Source organism: Bubalus kerabau, chromosome 4 (genome assembly GCF_029407905.1).
Source record: "Bubalus kerabau isolate K-KA32 ecotype Philippines breed swamp buffalo chromosome 4, PCC_UOA_SB_1v2, whole genome shotgun sequence".
Taxonomy (NCBI): Eukaryota; Metazoa; Chordata; class Mammalia; order Artiodactyla; family Bovidae; genus Bubalus; species Bubalus kerabau.
Genome location: NC_073627.1, coordinates 7,628,824 through 7,656,517, shown reverse-complemented (window position 1 = coordinate 7,656,517; position 27,694 = coordinate 7,628,824). Strand labels below are relative to the sequence as shown.

At 53.6% G+C, this 27,694-nt stretch overlaps 1 protein-coding gene and 1 long non-coding RNA gene across 4 annotated transcripts in view; one reads left to right on the top strand and one right to left on the bottom strand.

The window, feature by feature from the left end:
* The first annotated feature begins 271 nt into the window (after positions 1-271).
* Positions 272-18,116, top strand: LOC129648611 (uncharacterized). The gene is made up of 3 exons (XR_008712806.1): positions 272-345; positions 17,414-17,596; positions 18,031-18,116. It is a non-coding gene; the product is annotated as an uncharacterized LOC129648611 (long non-coding RNA).
* RAB37 (RAB37, member RAS oncogene family) overlaps positions 1,041-27,694 on the bottom strand; it is a 68,050-nt gene continuing 41,396 nt past the window's right edge. Inside the window, exons 1-9 of one of the 3 annotated variants that reach the window (XM_055575068.1) lie at positions 9,015-9,129; positions 6,490-6,600; positions 5,406-5,447; positions 4,814-4,880; positions 4,659-4,711; positions 3,674-3,739; positions 3,079-3,135; positions 2,921-2,997; positions 1,041-2,744 (exon numbers count right to left, since the gene is read on the bottom strand). In XM_055575068.1, the coding sequence (XP_055431043.1) occupies positions 2,639-2,744; positions 2,921-2,997; positions 3,079-3,135; positions 3,674-3,739; positions 4,659-4,711; positions 4,814-4,880; positions 5,406-5,447; positions 6,490-6,600; positions 9,015-9,107 (672 nt within the window). In that variant the 5' untranslated portion in view covers positions 9,108-9,129 and the 3' untranslated portion in view covers positions 1,041-2,638. Of the gene's footprint in view, positions 2,745-2,920; positions 2,998-3,078; positions 3,136-3,673; positions 3,740-4,658; positions 4,712-4,813; positions 4,881-5,405; positions 5,448-6,489; positions 6,601-8,241; positions 8,372-9,014; positions 9,130-18,226; positions 18,338-27,694 lie in introns of those variants that run through there. The other 2 variants (XM_055575070.1, XM_055575069.1) reach the window with 2 other exon arrangements.

Sequence of the window (27,694 nt, the reverse complement as noted above, 5' to 3'; positions counted from 1 at the left end):
GGCGGGGCCGCGCGGAGGGTGTGGACCGCCGCAGGCCAATCAGAGGCCTTTCCCGGGAGGCGCTCTGGCCGGGTGAAGGACGCTGGCCAATGGGAGCACTCGGGGGCGGGGCTCTGGGCACCGCTCGGCGCCCCGCGGCGGGAGAAGAAAGAGCGCTCAGGAAGTGGAAGTGTTTGTTACTGAGTGGCCGGAGTGCAGGCCCGGGGAGGGGCGCTGGGTGCGGGGCGGGTTCCTGGTACCGAGTTGGGTGGCTCGCAAGATCGGTTCTGATTCCCCCCCACCCCCACACCCGCGCCACCACCACCACCACCACCTGCGTCAGGGATTGAGCGCGCCAACCCTCGGGTAAAGGACCTTGAGGCTTTAACAGCCTTCAACCAAAGTGTGCATCTCCAGTTGCGGGGTGAGGGTGGGGGCGACTGTTGCTAGGAAAACCAATCCGGCTCCGGGGCTGCGAGGTCCCCGCAGTTTTACTGTGGTCCAGGCCTACCTCGGACCCAAGAGAGTGGTTCGAATAACAATCTTTTCGTGTCTGCGGGGCGCTTGGCGCAGGACCTGTTAGTAGGGGTGCGGGTTCCGATCTTCGCTGGGACAATGTGAAGGTCCAGCGGAGCGCCCAAGCCTTCAGCGGGACTGCCCAGCGAAGACAGGCCACCCAGGGGCAACTGTGTATCGGCGTCAGCCTTTAGCTAGGGAGGTGGGGGAGGGGAGAGGCAGGTCACAGTCAGGTAGCCGATCTCTGGGGAAAAGGAGCCCTGGCGTGTTTCAACAGAGAAAGTTAAAATGATTAGGACCGTGAGATAATAAACCTTCTTTCAGCTCCTACTTTAAGATGAGAGGCTGGTCACAGAGGCTGGGGGCAGTCTGTTAAGGGTGAGGTGACCAGTTTGGGAGTGGGGGGTGGGTTGGGCATTGAAGGATGAGGATCAAATGATTTTGGCAGTCAGTGACAAGCAACAATGATCTTTTCAACATGAACTGCCGCCGCCCTCCCCCCACCCCCGCATCAGGTCCACCTCAAAGAAACAGTGGACAGGGTGTACTTTCCAAAATGCTGCCATTTAATGCTGAAAAACACAAAAGCTAGAGGCCCAGAGCAGCCCATGTGACTGGATCGCCTGCAACCTGCCTTGGGCCCCAGAAGAACCCTGCAAGGTCAGGCTCCTCCCTGCTCTGCCTGGAGAGCTTCCTTATCGCCTGAGTTGGAGCTGCTGACTCTGCTCAAAGAGCAAGATTTCTGCTTTGAAAGCAAACGCAGCAGCCTGAGAAATGGGCAGTGCATACCTTACATACCCCTCTCCTGGCCCCGGGTGTACAGAGCCAGAGTAAAGGTGTCTCTAGATCATGATCTGCACAGCTCCTGACCTCTTCCTAGGGCTGAGGTCAGGGCTTGGGGAGACCTGTGACCTTGGCTACACAGAAACTCCTTGCGGGCCCCTTTCCCCACCCAGATCTTACCAGGCAGACATTGTTTTGCATACAATGTGTTGATTTACCCGGAAATGGATGACCTCTCACTCCCTAACCAGGGTCAGAGAGAAGGGAGATAAAGCAGTTTGGGCTCTAAGGTTGGTCGGTTAGTCTGTCTGTCTGAGAAGGAATGAGGGAGGTCAGGGAGGAGGCAGCACTTGGGTTTGGGGGTTACACAATGGCCTGAGGTTTGCTCACTTCTGCCTCCTGCCTATGCCAGGATCAGAGCTTTCTCTGATTTCTCTTTATTGGGCTCTTTTGTCCAGTAGAAGCACTAGACCTGCTTGAAGAAGTAGCCTGTGGGCTGCCTACCTGCCAAAGAGTTGGGACCAGAATAACCTTTTCCTGTCTATAACCTTAGGTGTCTGGAGACACAGATGGAAAGGTAGAAAGATAAGGCCAGGCATTCAGGGAGGAGGGGCTCCTCTGGGATCTGAAGTTCAGAGAACAGGAACCAGGTGTTTCCAGGTGCTTTCATGTATTTGTGGGCTGGAGGAAAAGGGGTACACCTCCCAGAAGAGGGGCCAGTAAGCCCAGAGGTAGCCAAACAGATAGACGTAATCTCTGCTGCTCCTCTCCGATCTCCCCACAGGGAGCCAGGTCCCTGGCCTAATCTCCACATCTCTTATCTTCCAGAGGCTTTGGTCTGACTCCCAGCACAAGGGCTCTGTTTTATTGGAGAAGATTGCTTTCTGGGGAGCTGGAGGAAATGAAGGCCTGGGTTTGCTCAGCCGCTGGCCAGCTGAAGGATTGGGGTGGGGGGGTGGTGTCACTACTTGCCCTTATGTCCCAGAAGTGCATCAGTGCCCCCTGGTGCTGAGCTGGAGCAATACCACCCTCATGGTGGTCAGGAGGGTGGCCCAGGCTCCTAAGTCCTAGTAATAGAAGGCCAAAGGACCACCACCAGCTCTCTGGCTCGGTTTTTCTGGTCCCCTTTTGATTAAGTTATGTATTATTAAAATGAAAGATAAATATTTTGCCCTCCCCTGCGGACGCAGGGAAGCTCCAGGAGTTAGGGGAGGGGCAGGAGTCCGGAGGGGCTGTGCAGTGGTCCCCAAACTCTCTCCCCGCTGGTTCAGCTGCTCAGAAGAAGCCAGGTCTGGGGGGGTGGGGGGAGGATGGCTGCATCCTCGGGGGCCTCTGGAGCTTCCTCTCAGACCCTTGGGATTCACAGGAAGGAGCAGCAGCTGGGCCGCTTCTTCTGGGACTCCACGTAGTCTCGGATCTGGAAGCTGGGCTCATCGGCCTGCCGCCTGGCTCTGTATTTCAGCTCCCTTGAAGAAGAAGAAGTGGGCTGGGCAGTCGGTGGGGAGCTGAGCCTTGCCCCAATCCCACGGCCTCCGAACGCAGGCTGTAGATGGGCCCTGGGACTGGGCGAGGGGCCAGGCCCCACTGGGTCCCAGATGGCGCCACCCTGCCCTGCGCGCTCCCTTCCCGGCTCAGTACTCACTTGGCAATGGCCAGAAAGGCTAGCTCCACATTCATGCCCGTCTTGGCGCTGGTCTCCATGAAGGGAACTCCATATTCCTGCCAGGGGGAGAGCGTGCTCCATGGCCAGTCTCGGGCTGCCCCCATCCCTCCCCTCCCACCCCCGGGCCAGTCACTTACCCTGGCCAGCATCTCTCCATCCTCTGAGCGGATCACCCTTTCACTGCTCACATCTGCCTGTCAAGCCCAGGTGGGTCACTCTGGGGGAAGGATGCCTTGACCCCCAAGGCCTCTCTCTCTGCCCTGGGAGCAGGACCTCCCGCCCTCTGCTGGTGGCCTGCAGGACTGCAGGTGGTCTGATCCACCCGGGGCCAGGACCCCCTCCTCAGGTTCTTAGCTCCCAGCAGGAGGATCTCACCCTAACTTAGGGAGATGGTGGGTAACTCCGCTTGGAAAAGGGGTGGTGACCAGCCTCGAAGGGATGGCGGTAGTTGAGGTTAACCCTCTCCCATCTCAGATCTTCATCCATGTACCTAGTCCCTAGGATCTAACAGAGTAGCTGGGCATTCCTGGACTTCTCAGGAAACAGCCTGACCTTTCCCGGCAGGGGGCCAATTCCAAAGCTTTAAGAGGGCAGATGAGATGGGCAGAAGCTTGCAGATAGGTCTGACCTCTGAACTGGAGGCTGGAAAGGGTTCTTTAGTGCCAGGATGTCCAGCAATTACTCTGGAGGTTGTGGGGGAGGGTGGGCCGACCCTGCCCTGAAGCCACTCACCTTGTTGCCCAGAAGCATGACCACCACATCCCTCTGGGCATACTCGTGAATCTCAGTGAGCCAAGCCTGTGGGAGAGGGCGCGCTGAGCCCCAGCCATTCTCCTCCTTCCCCTGGCCTTCCCTGCTTCTCCCCTCTGGATCCTCCTGGGCTACTCACTGCCCCCGATCACTGAACACCTTGGGCCTTCTCTCTCCTGCATCTTCGCTCGGGCCTCTCTCCAGTCCTGAATAGCTCTAAACCCCTTACAGTGTAACTCTCAGTTTTATGGAAGTTAGAGGAGGCACAGGCTTTATGTTCTAGATCGGCTCTAGTCACCAGCACTCTCCTTGAACCCCGTAGAGGGTTCTAAGGCCACGTAAGGGCTCGGTGATCAAAAATACTGTGATCGATTAGAGATGTCTGCCATGCCCGTGGGGTTGGGGGAGGCAGTAGGGATGCCATGGGTTCCATCCAGTTGGTAAGGTGTTTTATCTCTATGTGTCTGGTTTCCCTGGTTTGCTTGCCAACCTCTTGAGGTCGGGGAGCATGTGCAACCTTCACCGTACTTGTGCACAGAGTCAGTGCTTATATGTATTGAATTATTGCCTCGACTACTGGATAGTTTGCTTGTGAGGACAGAGCCACGCATTCTGTCTGCCTGAGTCACTTTCTAGAAACTTGGGCTGCATATATGGTAGACGTTTTCTGCTTGGGCTCTTCCCATGAGCTCTTGTCCAGGGTGGAGCTGGGGACTTTCTGAGCACTCGGTCATGAAGTGCACTTATAAATCACAGGCAGGAGTAAGCAAGTGGCACACAGCCTGCTTGGCCTTCATGCCCACATGCCAATCAGCTGCCCACGAGGCGTTTATTACTTCTGAGTCACAGCTCGAGTGTTTTTAGCGAGGCAGCAGTATTCCAGGCTCCACCCATTCCCACAAAGCAGGAAGCGGTCCTGCCCTGCTGGATCCCGAGAGTGGCGAGTGGTGGGTCAGGGAGAACCTACCCGGATGTTGTCGAAGGAAGATTTGTTGGTGATGTCGTACAGCAGGAGCAAGGCTGGAGGGGGAGAGAGAGGTCACACGGGGCGGGGGGACTTGGGGCAGTAGGGTGACTGTTACAAGTGGGCTGGGGGAGTGGCGCCGTGCCGGAGGCCCTTACCCTGGGCGTCTCGGTAATAAGCATGGGTCACACTGCGGAACCGCTCCTGCCCTGCCGTGTCCCAGATCTAGGGAGGGGAGGACAGACAGTCAGAAGCGGGCAGGCACTGTGCTGGGCAGAGAAAACCCTTGTGGTACGAGGGGTGGGAGGTGAGAGGTTTCTTTCTTTGGTTTCTCAGGGGCCTGGGCCTGTGAGGGCCTGGTGACGTGCCAGATGGTGGTAGTTAATGAGTTAATGAGTTCTGTTCTCATCTGGTGCTGTTGCCCTGAGTGGTGAAGTCCAGGGATTAGGGGTGTCTAGCCTCCTAGAGCATGTGAGGCCCGTGACACTGGGGAGGATTTGCAGCAAGCCTAAGCTTGTCTGAAGGCACTTGGAGCTGCTGCCTTTGACAGAAGAGAGGGCCTGGGAACGGCTTTCTCTGCAGACATCAAACAAACAAAAGCCGTTTCCTCTCCTGGGCCCCACAGGAAATTACCCCAGGCTGAGGGCAGGGCCACAGGCCTCGTGTGAGTGGGTGAAGAGCCTGGGCAGGCGCCCCTATCCTTGAACCGCCGCCCCCCTCCACCCCAGCCCTCCCAGCCGCTGGTCTCACCTGCAGTTTCACTCTCACACCATCCACGGTCACCACTTTGTTCTGAAAGAGAGAAGGGCAGAGGGAGAGGTGGGTGCGGAGGGCGGGGGAGGCGGCTTGGCTTCTGCGTCCTGCTGAATCCTGCACAACAGCAGGCATCCTGTCTGGCAGCTCCCCCAGGGTAGGTGCCAGGGCGTCTGACGAGCCCCGGAGATATCTCCAGCCAGATTGTCCCATCAGGGTAGGGGGACTCCGTCCCCAGGCACCCCGACTTCAGAGTCCTCTCTTCTGTGGACGCTGTCTCTCCTCACAACACACCAAGGCAAGGGAGCCCGAGAACGTGCCCGCCCCCGCTCCCCAGGGCTCAGCAGAGCACACAGCCCGAGCCCTGTGGGGGGAGCGGGGGGAGTCCTGCCTCTTCCCTGCTTCTGTCTGCCTCTCCTGGGGCTCAGTCTCAGCACTGCAAAGTAGCTCTTCGAGATGAGGTGCCCACCAGCATCTCGGAGACCTCAGCGGGCGGATCTGCAGGGCTGTCTTTGCCCTGGTCGCCCACTGGTTCTACCGTTAGATGAAGCTTCCCCTTCTACTGGGAGGAGGCATTCGGCCTCTGAGAGCCCCGCTGCCAGGGTTAGGCCTGAGTCCTCCTGGCCCCTGGGGCTGTGCGGTGCTCAGAGTGCTCAGCAACCCCGATGCCAATCTGTTGATGCCAACCCAAGATGGGTTCATCCCGGTGAGGGGGCAGGATGCTGGCTGCTGCTCTCTCCCCACAGGACCAGTCCAGCTCCTCAACCTCGTGCCCTGCGGTGCTGCTCTGAGCTCCAGAAAGACCGGCTGACCTCATGTCTTGCCTGAGGGGCCGGCTCACACCGTGGGGGTGTGTCTGCCCTGCTCAGTGGCAGGATTTTAAGATGTAGTCTCTCATTTCTCATACTGTAGGGGGGGCAGGGAGCCCCGCAAGCCCAGACTCCTCTAAGCTGGCCACCTCTAGGGTGAGCCACTGTAGATGTGAGGGGTCAGCGCAGGTCTGAGCAGAGGACAGCCCCCCCGTGCCTGAAGCCGTGACCCCTGGTTCACAGCTGGGAGGAGGAGCCTGCAGCCACCTCACCCTGAAGTCTATGCCGACGGTGGCTATGAAGGTCCCGGACAGGAAGGCCCCGTCTCTGAATCGGATGAGGAAACAGGTTTTGCCGACGCCCGAGTCTCCCAGAAGCATCACCTAGGAGATGGGGGCAGAGGCAGTTAATGGGGCGCTGGGGCGAGACTCTGGGCTCCCAGGGAGGGCCGGGAAAGGATGCTGAGCCCCAAGCGGGCACCTGCTTCTGGAAAACCTGCCACCTCCTGCTGTTTTCCACTCTCCCGGGCTGCCACTGGCCTCCCAGCCGCTCCCTTGGACCCTCCTGTCCTCATCTGGCTTCCGGGACGCCCGAGTTGAGACCCCAGAGCCAAGAGGTCCCCAAATGTGCTCTGTGGCCCCGAGAACAACCACTTTTCATGCATCTAGACTCTGGCCCCCTTGGTCCCCCGCCATGCCATGCTGTGTGTTCTTTGCTGTGTGTTCCACGCCTGTGTGCACACACGGGTGGGGCCGCCGCACCAGAAAGAGAAGCATTAATATTTCAGCCAGGGATTCCCACCCAAGGGAGGGTATCAGGATCTGAGGCAGGTAGGCCTCTGTCAGTTGCCAAGGCATGTTCTAAAATTGCTCATGTTCCGGTGTTTTATTTTTGGTCACCTTTATTTGGAAGTTCCTAATGACATCTTATGTTTGTAAAAGCCTTGCGTGAATTAGGGAAGGCTGAAATTTATACTAAGGCAGAGAGACATTTAGCCTGAAATGCTTTCCGCAGTAACCTCCCAAGTGGGACAAATGGCTTGCAAACTGGCATGGGGGGGGTGGGGGGGTCGGGGGGAGGGTGTGTGTGTGGGCATGTGTCTGTCCCTTTACTGTCTGGCCAGTCTCTGCTCCTCTCCTCTGGGGATGGGATAGGGTGGGGCTGGGGAGGGGACCCCTCTGTCCTGACATTCCTCAAACTCAGAGAATAGGGGTTGAGACCTAAAGTTGGAATTTTTTCCAACTGGCTGAATAGATGCTTAATGGGTACAGCAGGGACTAAGGTTTGAGTTCTTTTGGGGGCCTTGACCTTGACCATGGAGCCCAAAGATTTTCCTGCTGTGACCATGGGGTATGGGATTAGATGGGCAGTTGAGCAAAAGGTGCATGAAGGCTGGGGTCCTGTCCTGTACGTGGGTGACTGGGGGACTTTGGGAAGATCCCTTAACCTTTCTGTGGCAGTTCCCACAGGGTTAGAAGGAAGGATGGATGACTTCTTGGACAGATGGTGGGCTGGGGGCTGTGGAGCTCTCTGGAGCCTGCATGGCTCCCTGGTTCCTGGGTACCAGTACCCAATGGGGCAGGAGGGAGAGAGGGAGGGAAGGCAAGCAGCTGTGTACTTTAGAGATCACAGCTGCCTTGAGCAAGCGATGCCAGCCAGCCACCCAGCCAGGCAAGTCCACCAAACACAAACAGTTGCCCAGCCTCGCCACCTCCTAGGCAAACACCCAGCTGGCTTGTCAAGCAAGGAGGTCAGGCAGTGCCCCATGGCCCAGGACTGGTTCTCAGTGGCTCCCCCTCCCCTGAACATACTGGGGGCCCATTTCCTGCCTGCAGCCCGCACCAGGACGCCTATCTCAACAACGGCTCTGGGCGGCTCTGGGCGGGTGACTTGCAGACTAGCTTCCCCTGAAAGAAGATGGTGGGGGCGGTGGAGGGAGGAAAGCAAGGCACGGAGAAAGGCAGGTCTCCTTCAAGGTCATGCCGCAGGAGACTTGGCCAGCCTCCTCATCATCTCTCCCTGACCTGGAGGAAGAGTGGAGGCTCTGGGCTCCCTCTTTCAGAGATCCCAGTTCCTGTCTGCTCCCAGGGTGCAGAGGAAGGGCAGACTGCTTAGTGTCCATCAGCAACCCCACCTCCTTCAATCAGGGCCACCCGCATCGGGAACCAGGCCCAGAGAGCTGACTTAAACTCTCCCAGGTGGGGTACTAGTGCCTAACCGCTCCCATCATTCTCAGGGTCTAAAAAATTCCCAGGTGAGTCTACTGTTCTGGCTAGCAACATCCTCCCAGAAGAAGGTGTGGGCAGCTGGCTGCAGGGGTGGGAGGGGAAGGGGTCGCACCTGGGGGCAGCTGGGATCCTAGTCCACCCTGGGAGAAGGGCATTAAAGAGCAAATTCCCCCACCTCAGGGGGCGTCCCTTCGGAGTGCCTTTCCCAGCGCTTGGGAAGCCTGTGCCCTGGGAGAGTTGTGGGCTCAGGGGCTAGCGAGAAGCCCGGGGTTCCCCGGGGCTCGCACTGGCCGAAGTGAGGCAGAGGAAAATGAGGCTGGGGTCCTCAGGGGTGGGGAGTCATTCAGTACTTCCTACGCTCCCCTCTCCTCTCCCAGATCCCTGGACGTTGGTATGGGCTCCGGGGGCTGTCTCGACCCTCCCCCGCTTACTCTGGGAAGACCTGGCTGCCTGGGGGGGATGGGATGAGTCCAGCACAGAGGCAGCCAGAGAGGGGCTGGGGAGGGGGGAAGGGGTGGCCCCCAGAGCTGGCACCGGAGTCCCCAGCGCTGGGCGCGGAGCCCACCCACCTTGCCCGTGAGATCGTGGCTCGGCCCGCAGGGTGGGGAGCGCTCGGGGGCCTCGCCATCCCGGGTGGCCGCGGTGCCAGGCGTTCCCGTCATGTCCCTGGACCAGAGGTGAGCTGGGGCCCGCGGCGGCCGAGGGACAGGCAGGAACCGCCTCGCCTGAAGCTCCGCCCGCTCCTTCTCCCCTCCACCACCCCAGGCCGGGACCCCGACAGGCTCCTCCCTCCGTTCCGCCACCTGAACGACGCTGGCGGGGAGCTGGCTGTCCCGCGGGGGCGCGCAGGACCGCAGAGTCAGCTCTCGAGGGGGCAGGCAGGCCCCTAGAGCCGCACCGATCGGAGGGCGTAGGCCAAATCCAGCCTAGGACAGCTCCCCAAGGCCGCCAGCTGCCGGGGTTAGGGTTCCACGGGGAGCTGTCCCTGGGGACCCCGCCTTCTGGGGAAGGTCTGGCATCACTGGGACCCGCGGGCTGGCGCCGGGGTTGCCGCTGCCCAGTGCGGCCAGCAGGCGGCGCCCAAGCTCCATTCGGCCTGCGCTCCACAGGTGGCTGGGGTGAGGGGGCTGGGGGCGTGTCCGGGGAGCATGGAAACGCCCCTGGGCCGCGCGGCGCCGGGTTCGAGAGCACGCCTGCGTTCTGAGCTCAGCTCACAGGCAGTTTCGCTTTTGCTAGTGCGCCCACGGGGTCGCGAAGAGTCGGGCACGACTAAGCGACTTCACTTTCACTTTTCACTTTCATGCATTGGAGAAGGAAATGGCAACCTACTCCAGTGTTCTTGCCTGGAGAATCCCAGGGACGGGGGAGCCTGGTGGGCTGCCGTCTATGGGGTCACACAGAGTCGAACGCGGCTGAAGTGATTTAGCAGCAGCAGCAGGGCGCCCTAGCTCGACGTCATCCGAATGTAATTGTGTTTACCGACCGATGGGTATTCACTCTTCACCACACTTGCTTGGGCCCCCCTGCCGGTGTTTGGACTCTGAGACTTCCGCTGTTCCCCCCTGACCTCTTGGGGTGTGCCCAGAGGTGTCCCCTACCGGGAGAGCTTTCCCAGGCGGGCTTCCCCGCACACTTCCCAATCCAGGTGCTCCTCAAGGCAGGACTAGCCTTATCCACGTGTGGCCCTCCCCTCTGGCACCTAGTAGGTCTTAAAGTCTGGTACCAAATGAATTCACGAAGTTGTGAATCAGTTTGAGCTGAGTCTCCAGGACCTCCCAGGAACCCCACTGCTCCTGTTGACAGAGACTAAGAGCGTGTCCAGGGGTGGTCCAGAGCAGAGTTCAGGGGCCCTGGCCTGGCTAACCAATTCAGTTCAGTTCAGTCCAGTCGCTCAGTTGTGTCCAACTCTCTGCAACCCCATGGAGTGCGGCACTCCAGGCTTCCCTGTCCATCACCAACTCCTGGAGCTTACTCAAACTCATGTCCATCAAGTCGGTGGTGCCATCCCACCATTCAATACTTGATCCCAAATCCTACATAAGTGCAGTCAGATTCCCACGGGAACAGGGTGGGTACTTTACAGAGGGACTGGGTGAGAGGCACGTAGAGGGGCAGGGGCCCTGCCCCTCTTTACCGAGGTATTGGGGGTGAGGGGCAAGGGGCAGGCCTGGCTTACGGGAAAACATAAGCCTCATGGGGACTATACATGTACATGTACACCTGCCTCCTGCCCTGTAACTTTAGGCATCACTTGGAGCTATTTTCCATGGAGCATTGTTATTTATTTACTTATTTTTTTGGCCTCAAAGTGCGGCATGTGGTATCTTAGTTCCCTGACCAGGGATCGAACCCATGCCCCTTGCTTTAGAAGTGCGGAGTCTTAACCACTGCACCACCAGGGAAGTCCCAGGAGCCATTTTCCAGAAGTGGGTGTGCCACAAGCTCATGCCACATAGGGAGGGGCGCGAGCAGGGAGGACACAGAGCCCTGCCGATGTCCCCTCTTGCCTGCTATTTGGGCGTCACAGGCTCTGGTCACAAATAATGCCCCAGTCCATTCAGTGTCCTGAGGGCACACAGGAACCCTGCAGGCGAGAGGGTGATGACTGAGGAGGAAGGAGAGGGGATGTGGTCTGGTCCTCTCTGGCTTTCCTCTGCCAACCAGGCTGATGTGGGTTGCATTGTGGTTCCCCCCTCCCCAGAGAAAAACTCAAGTCCTAAGCTCTAGTAACTCATAATGTGACCTTATTTGGAAGTAGGGTCGTTGCGGGTATAATTATTTAAGATGAGGCCTTAGAGGAGAGGTGGTTGTTGTTTGGTTGCTAAGTCGTGTCCGATTCTTTGCAACCCTGTGGACTGCAGCACGCCAGGCTTCCTTATCTTTCACTATCACCCGGAGTTTGCTCAAACTCATGTCCACTGAGTCAGTGATGCCATCCAGTTATCTCATCCTCTGTCGTCCCATTCTCCTCCTGCCTTCAATCTTTCCCAGTATCAGGGTCTTTTCTGATGACTCAGTTCTTCGCATCAGGTGGCCAAAGTATTGGAGCTTCAGCTTCAGCAGCAGTCCTTCCAATGAATATTCAGGGTTGATTTCCTTTAGGATTGACTGGTTTGCTCTCCTTGTAGTCCAAGGGACTCTCAAGAGTCTTCTCCAACAACACAGTTCAAAAGCATCAATTCTTCAGTGCTCAGCCTTCTTTATGGTCCAATTCTCACATCCATACATGACCACTGGGAAAACCATAGCTTTGACTAGACGAACCTTTGTTGGCAAAGTCATGTGTCTGTTTTTTAATTCGCTGTCTAGGGAGGAGGGGGTGGGACCTCAATCCAATGTGAATGGTGTCCTTTTAAGGAGGGGATGCAAGGAGAAAACGGCCATGTGGAGACAGACGTAAAACTGGGACCGTTGCAGCTACTAGTCAAGGAATGCCAAGAGTTTCCGGGAGCCGCCGGAAGGTGGAAAAGGCAAGGAAGTGTCCTTCCCTTGAGCCTTCAGAGGGAGTGTGGCCCTGCCCATGCCTTGATTTCTGGCCTCCAGCTGTGGTTTGTGTCGGCTTCCGTAAGACTGTCTTTGTCCTGTGGTAGGTTTGGGATGGAGAAAGTTGCCCATTGGTGTGGATGCTCTAGAAATGGTGGAGAAATACAAGCGCTGTGTTGCTGCATCTCCACTCTGGGCGGGCTGGAAGCAGTGGGGCGTGAAGCCCACTAACATGGCAGAGAGGCCCAGCCGGACCCCTCTGGGCCGTGTCTGTCTGGCCTGCCGGGTCTGGGGCCCATGGGTGGTGTCATGAGCAGAGTATGTCACACGCTGTCCTCTGGGACACTGCAGTGTCAGGCGGGGTGTTCAAGGGCAGCCTTCAGGGAGGCGAAAGTGAGAGGGGGTCAGGGATGTTCAGAGCTGGGGGGTGCTGGGGGGGCAGGTGTTGCCCAAAAAGGGAGGACGCACAGCCCACTCAGAGATGGGGAGTGTCTTTAGACAGGAGGGGTGGCGGAGAGAGTGGACGGAGGACACAGCCTCTGGGGAGTCCAGCCTTCCTGACGGCCTCTCTAGTGTTGTGTGCACGCCAGGGCAGCCTGCATCTCCCCAAGTACTCACACCGGGCACACGTCACCCCACCCACTCCTAGCACCTTACCATGGACACACACACACACACCTCACATGACACAGACACAGAGACACGTCACACCCCATCACAGACACCTCACACCCAGACACGCACACCTCACATGACACAGACACGTCACACCCCATCACAGACACCTCACACCCATGCACGCACACCTCACGTGACACGCACACAGAGACACGTCACACCCCATCACAGACATCTCACACCCAGACACGCACACCTCACGTGACACAAATACAGAGACACGTCACACCCCATCACAGACACCTCACACCCAGATACGCACACCTCACGTGACACACACACAGAGACACGTCACACACCATCACAGACACCTCACACCCAGACACGCACACCTCACGTGACACGCACACACAGACACGTCACACCCCATCACAGACACCTCACACCCAGACACGCACACCTCACGTGACACGCACACACAGACACGTCACACCCCATCACAGACACCTCACACCCAGACACGCACACCTCACGTGACACGCACACACAGACACGTCACACCCCATCACAGACACCTCACACCCAGACATGCACACCTCACGTGACACGCACACACAGACACGTCACACCCCATCACAGACACCTCACACCCAGACACGCACACCTCACGTGACACGCACACAGAGACACGTCACACACCATCACAGACACCTCACACCCAGACACGCACACCTCACGTGACACAAATACAGAGACATGTCACACCCCATCACAGACACCTCACACCCAGACACGCACACCTCACATGACACACACACACAGACACGTCACACCCCATCACAGACACCTCACACCCAGGCATGCACACCTCACGTGACACACACACAGAGACACGTCACACCCCATCACAGACACCTCACACCCATGCACGCACACCTCACGTGACATGCACACACAGACACGTCACAGCCCATCACAGACACCTCACACCCAGACACACACACACCTCATATGACACACACACACAGACATCTCATGTGACACACACACAGAGACACATCAAACCGCATCACAGACACCTCAAACCCAGGCACACACATACCTCACACCCTGTCATAGACACCAGACAACTCACACCACAGACACACAACAGCTCACACCACAAATACACACCTTACATCATGCACACACCTCACGCACACACCTCAAATCATACACACCACCCAGGCCACAGAAACACACACCGCTCACGTCATGCACACCTCAATTCAAGTCACGTAAGTACCTCAAATCATTCCACATGCACCGTTTTTTATCAGTGAGCACAGGTGCACCTCATATCATACCATAAACACACAATGCCTTACCCCCTCTGCAAACACACACATCTCACATTCCCCAGACATGTGTCACCACTTCACGGTCACAGACATGACTCAACACCACTCCCCAACACGCACACCATGTCACTGCACAAACACCCTCCTCACTGACCCCACATCTCACACCTTCCCTAGGGGTAGAGATCACCCTCTGAATGCAGTGTCTCTCAATGACCCCAGCCCCTCTCATCACGCCCAAGTCCAGAAGGCACACACCCCACACTTCACCCCTAACAAATCTCCCTGCCCTCCTCCAGTACACAAGTCACACCCCACACCCCCACACAACCTCCTAGTATGGAAGTGATGATGCTGCGTGAAGCCTCATGGTTGTTCAGAGGAGGGCCTTTTGTGTGCAGTCAGGAGATGGGGGAGTGAGCAGAGGGGGTGGCAAGAAACCCCCAGAGCTTGGGGAACACCTACATCAGAGTCTAAGTGCCTGACCACAGGTCCCCACGTGTGCGTGGGTGAGCTTGGGATCCATGACTGCAGGCAAACTGGAGGTTTTTATGTGCATTACCTGCGTGTTTGGAAACCACCTGGCTGAACTGCGCCAGACCTTGGCAGGCAGAGGACGGATTCCAACTTTATTGGAAGGCGGTAGATGAGCCACTGATGGTGCTAGGTGGTGGGGACCAGGGACGAGGCTTTAGGAAGATGAACGTTACAGCTGAGTTCAGGCAAGACTGGAGAGTTTAGGGGACACTGAGACAAGACATAGCCAGGAGGACCTGACTCGGGGGGAGGGGGCCAGCTGGGGAGACTGCTGTGTGAACCCTGTGGGTGTCAGCACCCCAGTAAACTCATCCATGGGACTATGCCGCCAGTTTGGTGGAGTTGATGACAGAGGAGTTGGCAAAGACCTTGCTTTGAGAGCCATCTACCCAGGACCTGGGCAGGTCCCACTTCCGGAAGCAATGAGCTCAGAGGTTCTGGAAAGGGCCTGGGGGCAGATCTCAGTGGTCTGCCCACTCACCTCTATCTCCTGTTGTTGCTGCTGCTACTGCTGCTAAGTCGCTTCAGTCGTGTCCGACTCTCTGCAACCCCATAGACAGCAGCCCATTAGGCTCCTCTGTCCCTGGGATTCTCCAGGCAAGAATACTAGAGTGGGTTGCCATTTCCTTCTCCAATGCATGAAAGTAAAAAGTGAAAGTGAAGTCGCTCAGTCGTGTCCGACTCTTAGTGACCCCATGGACTGCAGCCTACCAGGCTCCTCCATCCATGGATTTTCCAAGCAAGAGTACTGGAGTGGGGCGCCATTGCCTTCTCCATCTGTCTCCTTTATTTATTGTTATTATTACTAACTTTTTTTTTGGCCACGTGGCAAGTGGGATCTTGTTTCCCCAACCAGGTATTGAATTCATGTCTCCCGCAGTGGAAGTACAGTATCCAACCACTGGACCACCAGGGAATTCCCTACCTCTGTCTCCTTTAAATTGAAGGTCAAGGACTCCTCCTCTCTCCTGCTGCCCAGGTTCCACTCAGCCTAATGAGCTGGGTCAACAGGACACCCACCCACCCCCACCGGCTACCAGGAATTCTGACCACAGCCAGGGCTGGCCACAGGACATTTGCACATGGCCAGCTCATTGGAAAATATCTTGATGCTGGGAAAGATTGAGGGCAAGAGGAGAAGGGAGCGACAGAGGATGAGATGGTCAGATGGTATCACTGACTCAATGGACACAAGTTTGAGCAAACTCAGGGAGACAGTGAAGAACAGGGAAGCCTGGCGTGCTGCAGTCCATGGGGTCCCAAAGACTCAGACATGACTTAATGACTTAACAACAACAAGCTGTCAGCAGTGTTTCAAGTTAATGTGCAAATGACAGGTGGGCAAGCAAGTGTCTGGCAGCCCAGCTCTCTGGGGCCCCCCAGACCACTGATATTGGGAGGAGACCCCCGTGTCCTCCAGCCCCTGTGTCAGAGGACATGGGAGACTTCAGCTGCTGGGAAAAGGTCCAGCTGGTCTGAGCAGAGGGTTGGAAGGAGAACCGTCTCTGGGAAGGAAATGAGTGGAAGGTCCCTGGCGCTAGCCAGAGGAGTGGGGAGGGGGCTTGTGGAGGAGACCAACGTTTTCCCAGCGACCGCTGCAGGCCTTTTTGTGTGGAGCTGGGCTGTGGTGCCTGGCCCAGGGTTAGTCACATGTCCTCGCCACGGCTCCTGTCACAGGCTGTCGTCACCACCTTCTACGGCCAGTGTGGGCTGAGGGGTAGGGTGTGTGCCTGGTCTGCTCCCAGGCCACGTACTGGACCCAGGAGACCCCAGACTCAGGGCTGAGTTGGGCCCCCAGGCCCTCACGCAGCATAAGCTGCCCGTGGGTTTGTCCTGAGGTGCGAACCGGGGCCAAGCACACAGCCAAGGCCCAGGAGGGAGGGTGGGCCCAGCCCATGCGCTGCTGGCCACTCGCTTTCTTCCTTCTCACATGGGCAGTCGCCTCGCTTTTCTCACCAGGCTGGTGGCAAACGTTGGAGGTCCCACCCCTGTGCCTCCGAGGAGCGTGAATCAGTTTCCCCCCAACCCCACCCCCTCTCTGCCTCTCGCCCTCTGTCACGCGGGAGGACGGGGATGGAGTGAGTGAGGAGGGTGACTGTGGGCACACGCGTGCCCTGCACACTGAGGGGCTGGTGACGCAGGCCCGCAGTGGAGGACGCCTGGCACTCCCATCCTGGTTGGCTTCCTGGCACCCTGGTCCGAAGCCTGGGGCTGCCAGTGTGGCCCCGCCCCTCCTGGACTCAGCCTCGCCGCTCTCAGCACTAGGAGCCTTGGGTGCTGGTTTTTCCGGCTGAACTTCAGGCCCTGGCGCATACCCTGGTCAGTCTCTCGTTTCTGCTCCATCATGGTCCCTTGCCTTCTGCACGGTGACCCAGTGGTCAAGTCCAGATTCTGGGGGGTCCCACCAGCATGATTCTGCTGTGTCCCAGCACCTCCCAGGCCTGGTGCTCTGTTTGGTCCGGGAGGCTGGCCTTTCAAACACCTGTGCTGCCCAAGAAATGACATTTGTCCTTCCGCATCTCCAGATACTAGGATTCTGGGGACCCCTAAAGAAGGCCCTTTTGTGCCTGCCACCATCCAAGAGAGGGCCCAAAAGCTTTCCAAAGGCTTCCCCAGGATTCAAGGTCGCTGCCAGCCGCTGGCAGGCATAGTGAAAGTGGAGAGAAATAAGGATGTGGGCTAGAGGAAGCGCTTTGTGGCCTGCAGAGGTGCTAAGAATAGACAAAACCTGAGGATGCTTCCTTAATCTGAGCTTCTCCCCCGTGGTGTATCCAGGGAGAGACAGAGTGTGAAAAAAAAAAACAAAACCTGAACTTTAACCCTTGACCTGCCAGTGCCCTAGGACCCACAAGACAATGCCAAGTTTGCACATGTGTATAACATTTTTTTTTTTGATGTGGACCATTTTTAAAAGTTTTATAAATAGTTTAAAGTCTTATAAAGAGCTTCTCAGGAGGCACTAGTGGTAAAGAACCCGCCTGCCAATGCAGGAGATTAAGAGATGCAGATTCGATCCCTGGGTCAGGAAGATCCCGTGGAGGAGGAAATGGCAACCCACTCCAGTATTCCTGCCTGAAGAATCCCACGGACAGAGGAGCCTGGTGGGCTACAGTCCATAACGTCATGAAGAGCTGGATACGCCTGGGCGACTGAACAGCAACATAAAGAATTTGGTACAGTATTGCTTCTGTTTTGTTCTGGTTTCTTGGAGCAAGGCACATGGGACCCTAGCTCCCAGACCAGAGATCGAACCTGCACCCCCTGCATGGGAAGGCGAAGTCTTAACCACTGGGCCGCCAGGGAAGTCCCATGGACTTATGTGCAACTTTTAAGCTACCTCTTTGCCTCTCTGGGCTTCTTTTTGCCCTGTATCTATGTCAGGATGCTCCCTTGCCTTCTACTGTCTTCGGTCATGGGGAGCCCCAGAGGGAGGTGGACGGGGAGCAGGAGGGGAGCAGTGTGGGACGGGGGACAGTTTCCTGCCCTGGTTGCCTCCTGGGTGGGCTCCGACGGTGGCTGTGTTCCACTGCTGGGGTCAGGGCAGCCCTCTGCACACAGCCCTCTTTGTTCCTGGTTCTGCTGACTGTTCCCTCTTCTCTTTCTTCAGACCTTGGGTGGGATGGATGCCCTGAAACTGCCCAAGGGCCCTGCCACATCCCTCCTGGTTTCCCCACCCCCTGCCTGCACCTCGGCCAATAGCCGTTTTATTAAACCTCCTGAATGACCCAGTGTGAGAGTCCACCTGTCTCCTACCGGGACCCTATCAGAGGCCCAGTAGGGCCCCCAAGCCCAGGAGTGCTTACTGTGAATCCGATGCCCACGGTGGCCGAGAAGGAGCCTGGGATGAACTTGCCCTGGTCGAACTGAACCAGCAGGGAGGTCTTCCCCACGCCGCTGTCCCCCACCAGGATGGTCTGAAAGGGAGCAACAGAGAGGTTCTGGAGCTGTGGGAGTGGGCTCCTTCTAAGCACACATACACATGTTCACACACACACACCCCCCCCCGCCCAAGCTCTGGATATCCTAGTGAAACCGCTGAACATGGTGTGAAAGCATAAAGGAAATCTTGTTTCAACCCAAGTTAATCAGTCTCTCGGGTGACCTTGAGAATGTGCCTCTCAGACTTCCAGCCCCCGGGGCATCGCTGACTGAAGTCCCTCTGCTGTGCTCTGCGGGCCGTCATTGGTCTGTTCCTGGGAGAAGCAAGACTTCCCTAAAAGCCAACTTTGGCTCCTGGAGTCTCTTGCAGTTTTGCAGAAACTTCCAGAGACTTCATAGCAGCCTTGCACATGTCTACCCAATCTTCCTGCTCTTCCTCCTTCACCTGGGGACAGGCCTGGGTCAACCACGAGTTGGCGCTTGCCAAGGGCATCTGCCGGGTTCCCAGGTGGCGCTGTGCTGGGCTCAGTTACTCAGTCATGTCCGACTTTTTGCGACCCCATGGACTGCAGCCCGCCAGACTCCTCTGTCCATGCGATTCTCCAGGCAAGAATACTGGAGTAGGTCGCCATGCCCTCCATCAGGAGATCTTCCTGACCCAGGGATCGAACCCAGGTCTCCCGCCAGTGGTAAAGAATCCACCTGCCAATGCAGGAGACATGAGAGTCTTGGGTTCGATCCCTGGGTCAGGAAGAGCCCCTGATGGATGGCATGGCGACCCACTCCAGTATTGTTGCCTGGAGAATCCTGTGGACATAGGCTACAATCCGTAGCCGCATAGAGTCAGGCACCACTGGAGCGACTTGGCACGCACGCGTGCAAGGGCATCTGACATCTGCTTCTGCGGAGACTGAATCCGGTGTTGCTGCAGCTGTTGACCTTCAAGATGCCCGGAAGGGAGTTCAGGGTGAAGAATGGGGCACTATGTGCTCCAGAAAAACTGGTGGAACAGGTCTTTAGATAGTTAGATACTTTCAGGACTTGATTTCATGACCCCAATCCTCGCATCTCTTCATATCTGCTGCTGCTGCTAAGTCACTTCAGTCGTGTCCGACTCTGTGTGACACCATAGACGGCAGCCCACCAGGCTCTGCCGTCCCTGGGATTCTCCAGGCAAGAACACTGGAGTGGGTTGCCATTTCCTTCTCCAATGCATGAAAGTGAAAAGTGAAAAGTGAAAGTGAAAGTGAAGTCGTGTCCAACTCTTAGCGACCCCATGGACTGCAGCCTACTAGGCTCCTCTGTCCATGGGATTTTCCAGGCAAGAGTACTGGAGTGGGGTGCCATTGCCTTCTCCGCTCTTCATGTCTAGGAAAGCACTAAATCTCTTCATGGTGACATTAGCTGCTCGTAACTAGCAGAAAAATACCTTTTGTAAAATAGGTGCTCAATTGCATGAACTCCCCCTTCACCAAAATCACACATATTGACCTCCTCCACTACCTCCTCGGAGCAGTCTCTCAGAGCTAGCTGGGGTGCTGTCTCCCGGGTTGCAGTCATTTTGCCCCAAATAAAACTTAACTCACAACTCTCACGTTGTGCATCTTTTTAAAGTCGACGCCTTCATCACAGCCTGGCCGCTTTCCCTGCCTCTCCCACCCCATTGCTCTCATAGGTGTTTCCCTCAATCATATCCTTGTGCTGTTTTTTTTTTTTTTTTGTGACCACACTATGGGGCACAGGGGATCTTACTTCCCCTACCAGGGATCGAACCCTCGTTGGAGGCTCGGAGTCTTAACCACTAGACTAGTAGGGAAGTCCAAAATCCCTGAACGTTTCCTAACCCTTTTGGCATCTGCTTCTTGGAATACCTGTGTCTGGGGGTCTCCCTTATGGGAAAGTCTGTAGAATGAAGAAAATGAGGACGCCTGGATATACACATTGGGAAGAATTTGCACTTGGCCTTGGAGAGGATAACATTTCAAAGGGATGCAGAGTCTGGGAAAGAAGGGTCTGGCTACTTCCGTACTTGCAGGAAGTAGTGGGGAGAATTGCCTGGAAGTTCAAGTGCAATGCCTGAAAGAAAATCATATGTGATATGGAGGAAATCAACATGCACTCAGAGGCTCATAGCCAGTGGATCTTCGATGAATGAATGGCTGGGTAAATGCATTCGTTTCAAAGTGGACAGTAGCCACTGTCCAAAGGCAAGCGTTCAGGGTCACTGGAAAGACTTGGGAGATGCCAGCTTTAGCTCAACTTACAAAACCATAAAGATGCAAAGAAACAAACATGAAAAACTGTAAAGATTGACAGGGCCTCCTTGGGTCAGACCGTGGCGCCCGCACTGTTTGCTCTGACCATGGCATGAATCACTAGCAGGGGTCATACACGATGTCGCCTTTGGACGCTCTTTGACCGTGTTCCCTCAGTCCCACTTCCCGAACCAAATTCTATTCAGTTCTTATTTCCTCCTGGAGAAGGAAATGGCAACCCACTCCAGTACTCTTGCCTGGAAAATCCCATGGATGGAGCAGCCTGCTGGGCTACAGTCTGTGGGGTCACAAAGTGTCGGACACGGCTGAGCGGCTTCTCTTTCTTTTCCTTTATTTCCTCCCGGGTGAAAACGCTCCATTGTTTGTTGTATGCAGTGGCTGTAATAATTTACATCTCAAATCTAACTTCCTCAAACTGGAAGAAGTGCTTCCTAGAGAGAATATTCCAGAATGTGAAGGGTCAGTCTGTCCATCTGCATCCACCACTTTTACTAAAAGATAGGACAGATTCTCGTTCTTTCTGCCCTTATCCTTGTCCTCTCCAGGATGAAGAGTTACCATCACCTTCTTGTCTCCTGTGAAAACAGTTCCCTCTTCTTGGGACCTTTTCTGATTCAGTGAGGACACAGTCCAGGGTGATGGGGTTCAGTATTTCAGATCCAGCAGAATTCTGTCCGGAGGCAAGGGCGGGATGATGCGCTTGGGCTGATCTTTTTAAAAACAGCAACTCTGTGAAGATGATCACGTCAGGTGTCAGTTGATGATGAGGGCCAACTTTTTTTCTGGGTCACCATGGAGAGCTCAGAGCTGATCAATTTAGAAATTGAATGATTGCCCCTGAAATCCAGGGCCACCTTTATGCCTGGTCTTTATCTGCCTGTGCCCCTCCCTTTGAAATAAGTGGTCCATGGAGCTCAAAGACTTGTGTCCCTGCTATAGACTATAGTTTGCTCCAAGGTAACTGCTAGTGTTGCCTGAGTAGTGGCCAAGGGGTGGCTGTTTGCTGGGATGTGGACAGAGCTTGGGTGTGAAGCCTGGGTGTTCACGCACACACTCTCCTGAGGACCTTGGCGTGTAGAATGTGTGGGAGTGGGGATGGCAGGGGAACGTCTGTGGACTGCGGGCTGAGGAGAGGAAGACGTCTGTCACTAGGCTGCTATGTCTCGGTGCAGAACTTCTGAGAATGATACATTTAAATCTGGCTTCTGTGTTGGTAGGCAGGTATTTTTGTCAAGGTAGGAAGGTCAGATGCATTTTTTTTTTTTTTTTTTTTGCCATACTGTGTGGCCTGTGGGATCTTAGTTACCAGCATGCATCTGTGCTAAGTCGCTTCAGTCAAGTCTGACTCTTTGTGACCCTATGGACCGTAGTCTGCCAGGCAGCTCTGTCCATGGGATTTCCTGGGCAAGAATACTGGAGTGGGTTGCCATGCCCTCCTCCAGGGGATCTTCCCAACCCAGGGACTGAACCCACATCTCCTGCATCTCCTGCACTGGCAGGTGGATTCTAATGCCACCTGGGAAGACCCTTCGTTACCAGATCAGGGATCAAAGCTGTGCCCCCTGCAGCGGAAGCATGGAGTCTTAACCGCTGGGCCACCAGGGAAGTCCAGATGCATTTGATTAGATAGATTTAAAGAAAATATGTGTTTATTTATTTGGCTACCCTGGGTCTTAGTTGTGGCTCGCGGGATCTTTCCTTGCAGTACAGGGACTCTCTAGCTGTGGCTTACAGGCTCAGTAATTGTAGCCCACCAATTTAGTAGCTCCGAGGCATGTGGGATCTTTAGTTCCCCTATCAGGGATTGAACTCGAGTCCCCTGCATTGTAAGGTGGATTCTTAACCACTAAACCATCAGGGAAACCCTGATTTGATAGATTCTCTTCTTAGCTTGCTTTAGACTGTTAAAAAACGGGACACGTGGTATATGGGCCACCGTTTGTATGCTAGCCCTGGTCCCCCAAACATTAGGGAGGGGTCTGGCTAATCTATTATCTTAGATGCACAAAGGAGTGTCTCCACGCAACAGCTGCCAGGATTTTCCTGAAGTTACTCTGGGTGTGCTCCAAATTTCACTGCTCAGAGAAGCCTCGGATCTAGATTTTCCAGGGCACCTCCACTTTTGGGAGCACGTATGGAAAGGTTGATTAATCGTGGTTGTGACAGAAACCTCTGTGTCAGCGTCACCACTGTTTAGACGAGTGTCTTTGTTCTCTCTTCTTGTCATTTTGTTTATGTCCCTGTTTGTGTCTCATCCAAAAGCGATCTGAGGTGATTTACAGCAAAACCCACCAGAGCGGGTAAAGAACCCGCCCGCCGGTGCAGGAGACGTGGGTTCAATCCCTGGATCGGGAAGATGCCCTGGAGGTGAACATGGCAACCCATTCATCCCATGGATGGAGAAGCCTGGTGGGCTTCAGTCCACGGGATCACAAAGAGCTGGACATGACTAAGCATGTGGGCATGCACACCACTACACCAAAGGGCAGTTAATGACGCTGCCTGATTATGCCTGGCATAAGTTCCCCAAAGTGAGGTTGGGTTTTTCCTGCGTCTGAGCTTACATTTGGTTCTGGATTTCCTGGCAGTCAAGATGAAAGGGGAAGCCAGATGGAGTGTGTGGTACTTTATTGCCAGGAAAAATGCCTGAGTCCTTTCAATCAGTGAGTACTTTTTCTCTTGGCATGAGCTGCTGAGAGGAATCTCTTGTATGGATCCTTATACAAGAGGCCTGAATGACAAGATGGGCATTTGTAATTTTGCAGAAGATGCAAAGCTTTTCTCCAGCTTTTGTATCGATCTTTGCTAAAAGCCGGGGCCTGACATCTCGCACTTCCGTAGAGGCCTCTCAATGGAGCCGGGCTAATGGTGTCTAAATACATTGCTTTCCTGTGATTTCATGATTCAGGGGAACATTTAGAAAACCAAGATGAATGGAGTGGTTACCGTGGCTCTTGCAGTGCTTCTTAGCAACCTTTTTTTTCTTTTTAACAAGACAGGAAATACAGATGCCATAAAGAAAAAGATCGATAGATTCGATTGTATAGAAAAAAAATACTCTGGTCATTAGAAGCTACAGCAACAAAATCAAATGAGAAATGACAGGGGGAAAATATTGGCCAGATGGACAGAGGAGCCTGGTGGGCTGAGGTCTTGGGGGTCGCAAGGAGTCGGACACGACTGAAGCGACTAACTCGGCACAGCACGAGCCAGGTAAGGGGTTAAACACCGAGTAATATCAAGAGCTCTCAAAAGAAGTTCTCAATAGAAAAATGAGCAAGGGTTATGGATAGAGAGGCTTTATGAGCATTTCATATAAACAGAAACATGCCATATATGATGTTTTGTGACTGGTTCTTTTACTTAGTGTCCTGTTTTTGAGGTTCATCAGGGTGAGAGCATGCAGCAGTAGGTTACAGCATGTACCAGTAATTAATTCCTTTCTATTATAGAATAATATTCCATTATATGGCTATACCACATTTTGTTTTTCCATTTATCAGTTGGTGGGTATTTGGGATGTTCCCACTTTTTTGGCTACTAATAAACAATGCTGCTATGAACATCTATTACACATTTCTGTGTGAACATATGTTTTCATTTCTCTTGGGTAGGTATGTTTGTTCTAGGTGTCAACATGGCTAGGCTATAGTTCCTGTTATTCAATTAAACACTAATCTAGATATTGCTATGAAGGCATATTTTAGATGTGACTAACATCTACAACCAACTTCTGCTTGCAGAGGTACCCCAAGATACAAGGTACAAGGCCACTCATTGTAGCATTTGTAGGAGCAAGTAATTCTGCAGTTGGGACTGGTGACTTGTAAGTCTTCAATAATCCACATTTGCCTTATCCAGTTAATTGAAAGATCTTAAGAGCAACGTTGAGCTTTCCCTGAGAAAGAAGTTCTGTCTCAAGATTGTAGCATTGTCTCATGCCTGAGAATTTCCAATCTGCTGGCCTGCCCGACAGATGCTGGACTTGCTGGTTCCCACTGTTGCATAAGCGAATTCCTTAGACGAAATCTGTCTTTATAGATAGATCTCCTACTAGTCCTGTTGTTCTGGGGAGCCCTGACTGATAAAAAATAATATAGAATGCTTTGTTAAAACTTTGATTATGGTCAACATTGGCTGAGACTTGGGGAAGCAGGTACATATACATATACCATTGGTGGGAGTCTACACTAGGGCCTTTTGGAGAACAATTGACAATAACTATCAAAGTTACACTGCAGATGATGACTGCAGCCATGAAACTAAAAGATGTTTGCTCTTTGAAAGAAAAGCTATGACAAACCCATACAGCATACTAAAAAGCAGAGGCATTACTTTGCTGACAAAGGTCCGTGTAGTCGAAGCTATGGTTTTTCCAGTAGTCACTTATGGATGTGAGAGTTGGACTATAAAGAAAGCTGAGCACCGAAGAATTGATGCTTTTGAACTGTGGTGTTGGAGAATACTCTTGAGAGTCCCTTGGAATGCAAGGATATCCAACCAGTCCATCCTAAAGGAAATCAGTCCTGAATATTCATTGGAAGGACTGATGCTGAAGCTCCAGTATTTTGGCCACCTGATGTGAAGAACTGACTCATTGGAAAAGACCCTGATGCTGGGAATGATTGAGGGCAGGAGAAGGGGACAACAGAGGATGAGATGGTTGGATGGCATCACTGACACGGTGGACATGAGTTTGAGCAAGCTCTGGGAGTTGGTGATGGACAGGAAAGCCTGGCGTGCTGCAGTCAATGGGGTTGCAAAGAATCAGACATGACTGAGCAATTGAGCTGAACTGAACTGATCAAAGTTACAAATGCAAATTTTTTTTCCACTCAGCAGTTCTAGGGCTTTGCTTGCAAAAGTGCACCAAGATATAAGTACAGGACTGCTCACTGTAGTGTTTGTAGGGGCAGATAACCCAGTAGTTGGGACTGGTGGAGTGAACTCTAGAATTTACATGTAATGCAATATTGTGAACGATAAAAGAATGAGGAAAATCTGTATGTGCTATTTGGAAAAAACTTGATTATTAAGCAAAAGATGAAGGTGCAGAGAGGTTTGCTTGTATGATGACTTACGTGTGCTTCACTGAGATGCATATTCTAGTTATGCATAAGCTTTAAAATCTACTTTTTAAATTTTTTTGGCCACACCATGTGACATATGGGATCTTAATTCCCCAATGAAGGATCGGACCTATGCCTCTTGCATTGGAAGCTTGGAGTCTTAACTACTGGACCACCAGGGAAGTCTGTGCATAAGCTTTTTTAAAAAGAGGCAATAGAGTCTGACAATGGTTACTTTTGAGTTTCTGGACATAGTGAGGTGGGGTTGGAAAGGAGAATTTTCTTTTTCCTTTTATCTCTCCCACACTTAAAAAAACTCTGTTTGCATTACCTTTTAAAGACATGTTAACTGGGATTATTTCAAAGTGGGCATTATTGGCTTTGTTTACTTTTTGAATTTTTCTGTATTAAAGATCCCTAATAAATGTAATAAACTAATTGAGGCAGTAAAGTCATGCAGGAGTGATCCTTTACTTAACCTGAAATAAACTGCTTTTCTAAAGAAAAGAACACAAAATTGGTAATAGAAACATATACTTATATTCAACAGTGGTTGTCTCTGGGGTGGGATTAGAACTGATTTACCATGCACTGTTTGGGTTCCTCTGTATTTCATTATTCTTCAACAATGAATACACATTATTTTGGAATCTGAAGAAGACTGTAGTCTGCAAGTCCAATGTGACCAAGAGGAGTTTTTGATTTTAGTCCCTGGAGGCATTTCTACCAAAAAGAAACATGAGTTGGTTCTGCTCTCCAAAGCTTTAAAACCATCCTTTTTTTTTTTTTTTTCACTGTGCCACGTATCTTGCCGGATCTTAGTTCCCTGACCAGGATTTGAACCCAGCCTTTTGGAAGTGAAAGCTCCAAGTCCTAACCACTGGACTGCAAGGGAATTCCCTAAAACCAAACTTCTTGATGATATTTGTTTTATAGGACATCTTTTCTCAAAGGAGATGGTGTTGTTTGTGATGGAAATCTGTTGAGAAGTGAGTGATATGAACTCACACATTAGTGTCTCCTCCTGATTTCTGGAATAACTTTGCTTTTCTGCAGGAAGAGATAAAAGACGGGTGAAGTATAAACCTGAAAGTTAAAAGTGATTATCTCAGGGTGATGAGATGAAGGCAATTATATCCTTGGTTTTTTTTTTTTTTTTTCAACCTTATCTGTATTTCACAATTTATTTTCTTGAAATGAACATGTATTGCTTTCTTAGCTTAGAGCAACTTATAGTTTTGAATCACAAGCCACGGATGGCTAGCGGTCCAAGGGCCCTTCTGATCTGAACCACATTAGAGGGAGAGGTGAGGTGAGGTGTTGAGATAGCAGGGGCAGCGCAGGCCATCTGTGAAGAGCTGCACGGAAAAGTCAGAGGGCAGAGGGGACTGGAGTGAACAGAAACCACGGGGCAGCTAAAGCTGCGGAGTGGAGAATGAGGCAGCCGCTGTTGGGTGGACCTGGATTTCGTGGGGTCGTCTTTTAGTTTTCAATTACAATAATGCTGCAATGAGCTGTCCGAAGCTCAGTGGCGTGTAGCAAGTTTGTGAGTTGGCGGTTTAGTCTGGGTGGTCTTTGTGGTCTCAGCTGGGCTCCCTTGTGTGTCTGGAAGTCAGCGGGCTGGCTGTTGGCCAGAGCAGCGTGGGTCTTGATCTGCTGGTTAGCCTGGTGCATTCTCAAGGAGGAAGTAGAGAAGCATGAGAAGAAAGGAAAGGCAGGAGGCCCCCGTGGGCTGGGGCTGGGAAATGGCACATCATCGCTTCTGCTGCATTTTCTTGGGCAAAGTAAGTCCCGAGTCTGGTCCAGACTCAAACAGAGGGCAAGAGACTCTTCCTTTTTGTGAGAAGAGCTCTGGGGTCAAGGGGTGGATACCCAGGGTGGGACCATTTATCCCAGGCCTGAAGCTCATATAACGTTGGAGGCCCTTTTTAAAAGGATCCTGGGACTTCCTGCTGGTCCAGTGGCTAAGGATCTGCGCTCCCAACCCAGGGGCCCAGGGTTCGATCCCAGGTCAGGGAACTAGATCCCACATCCCTGCCATAACTAA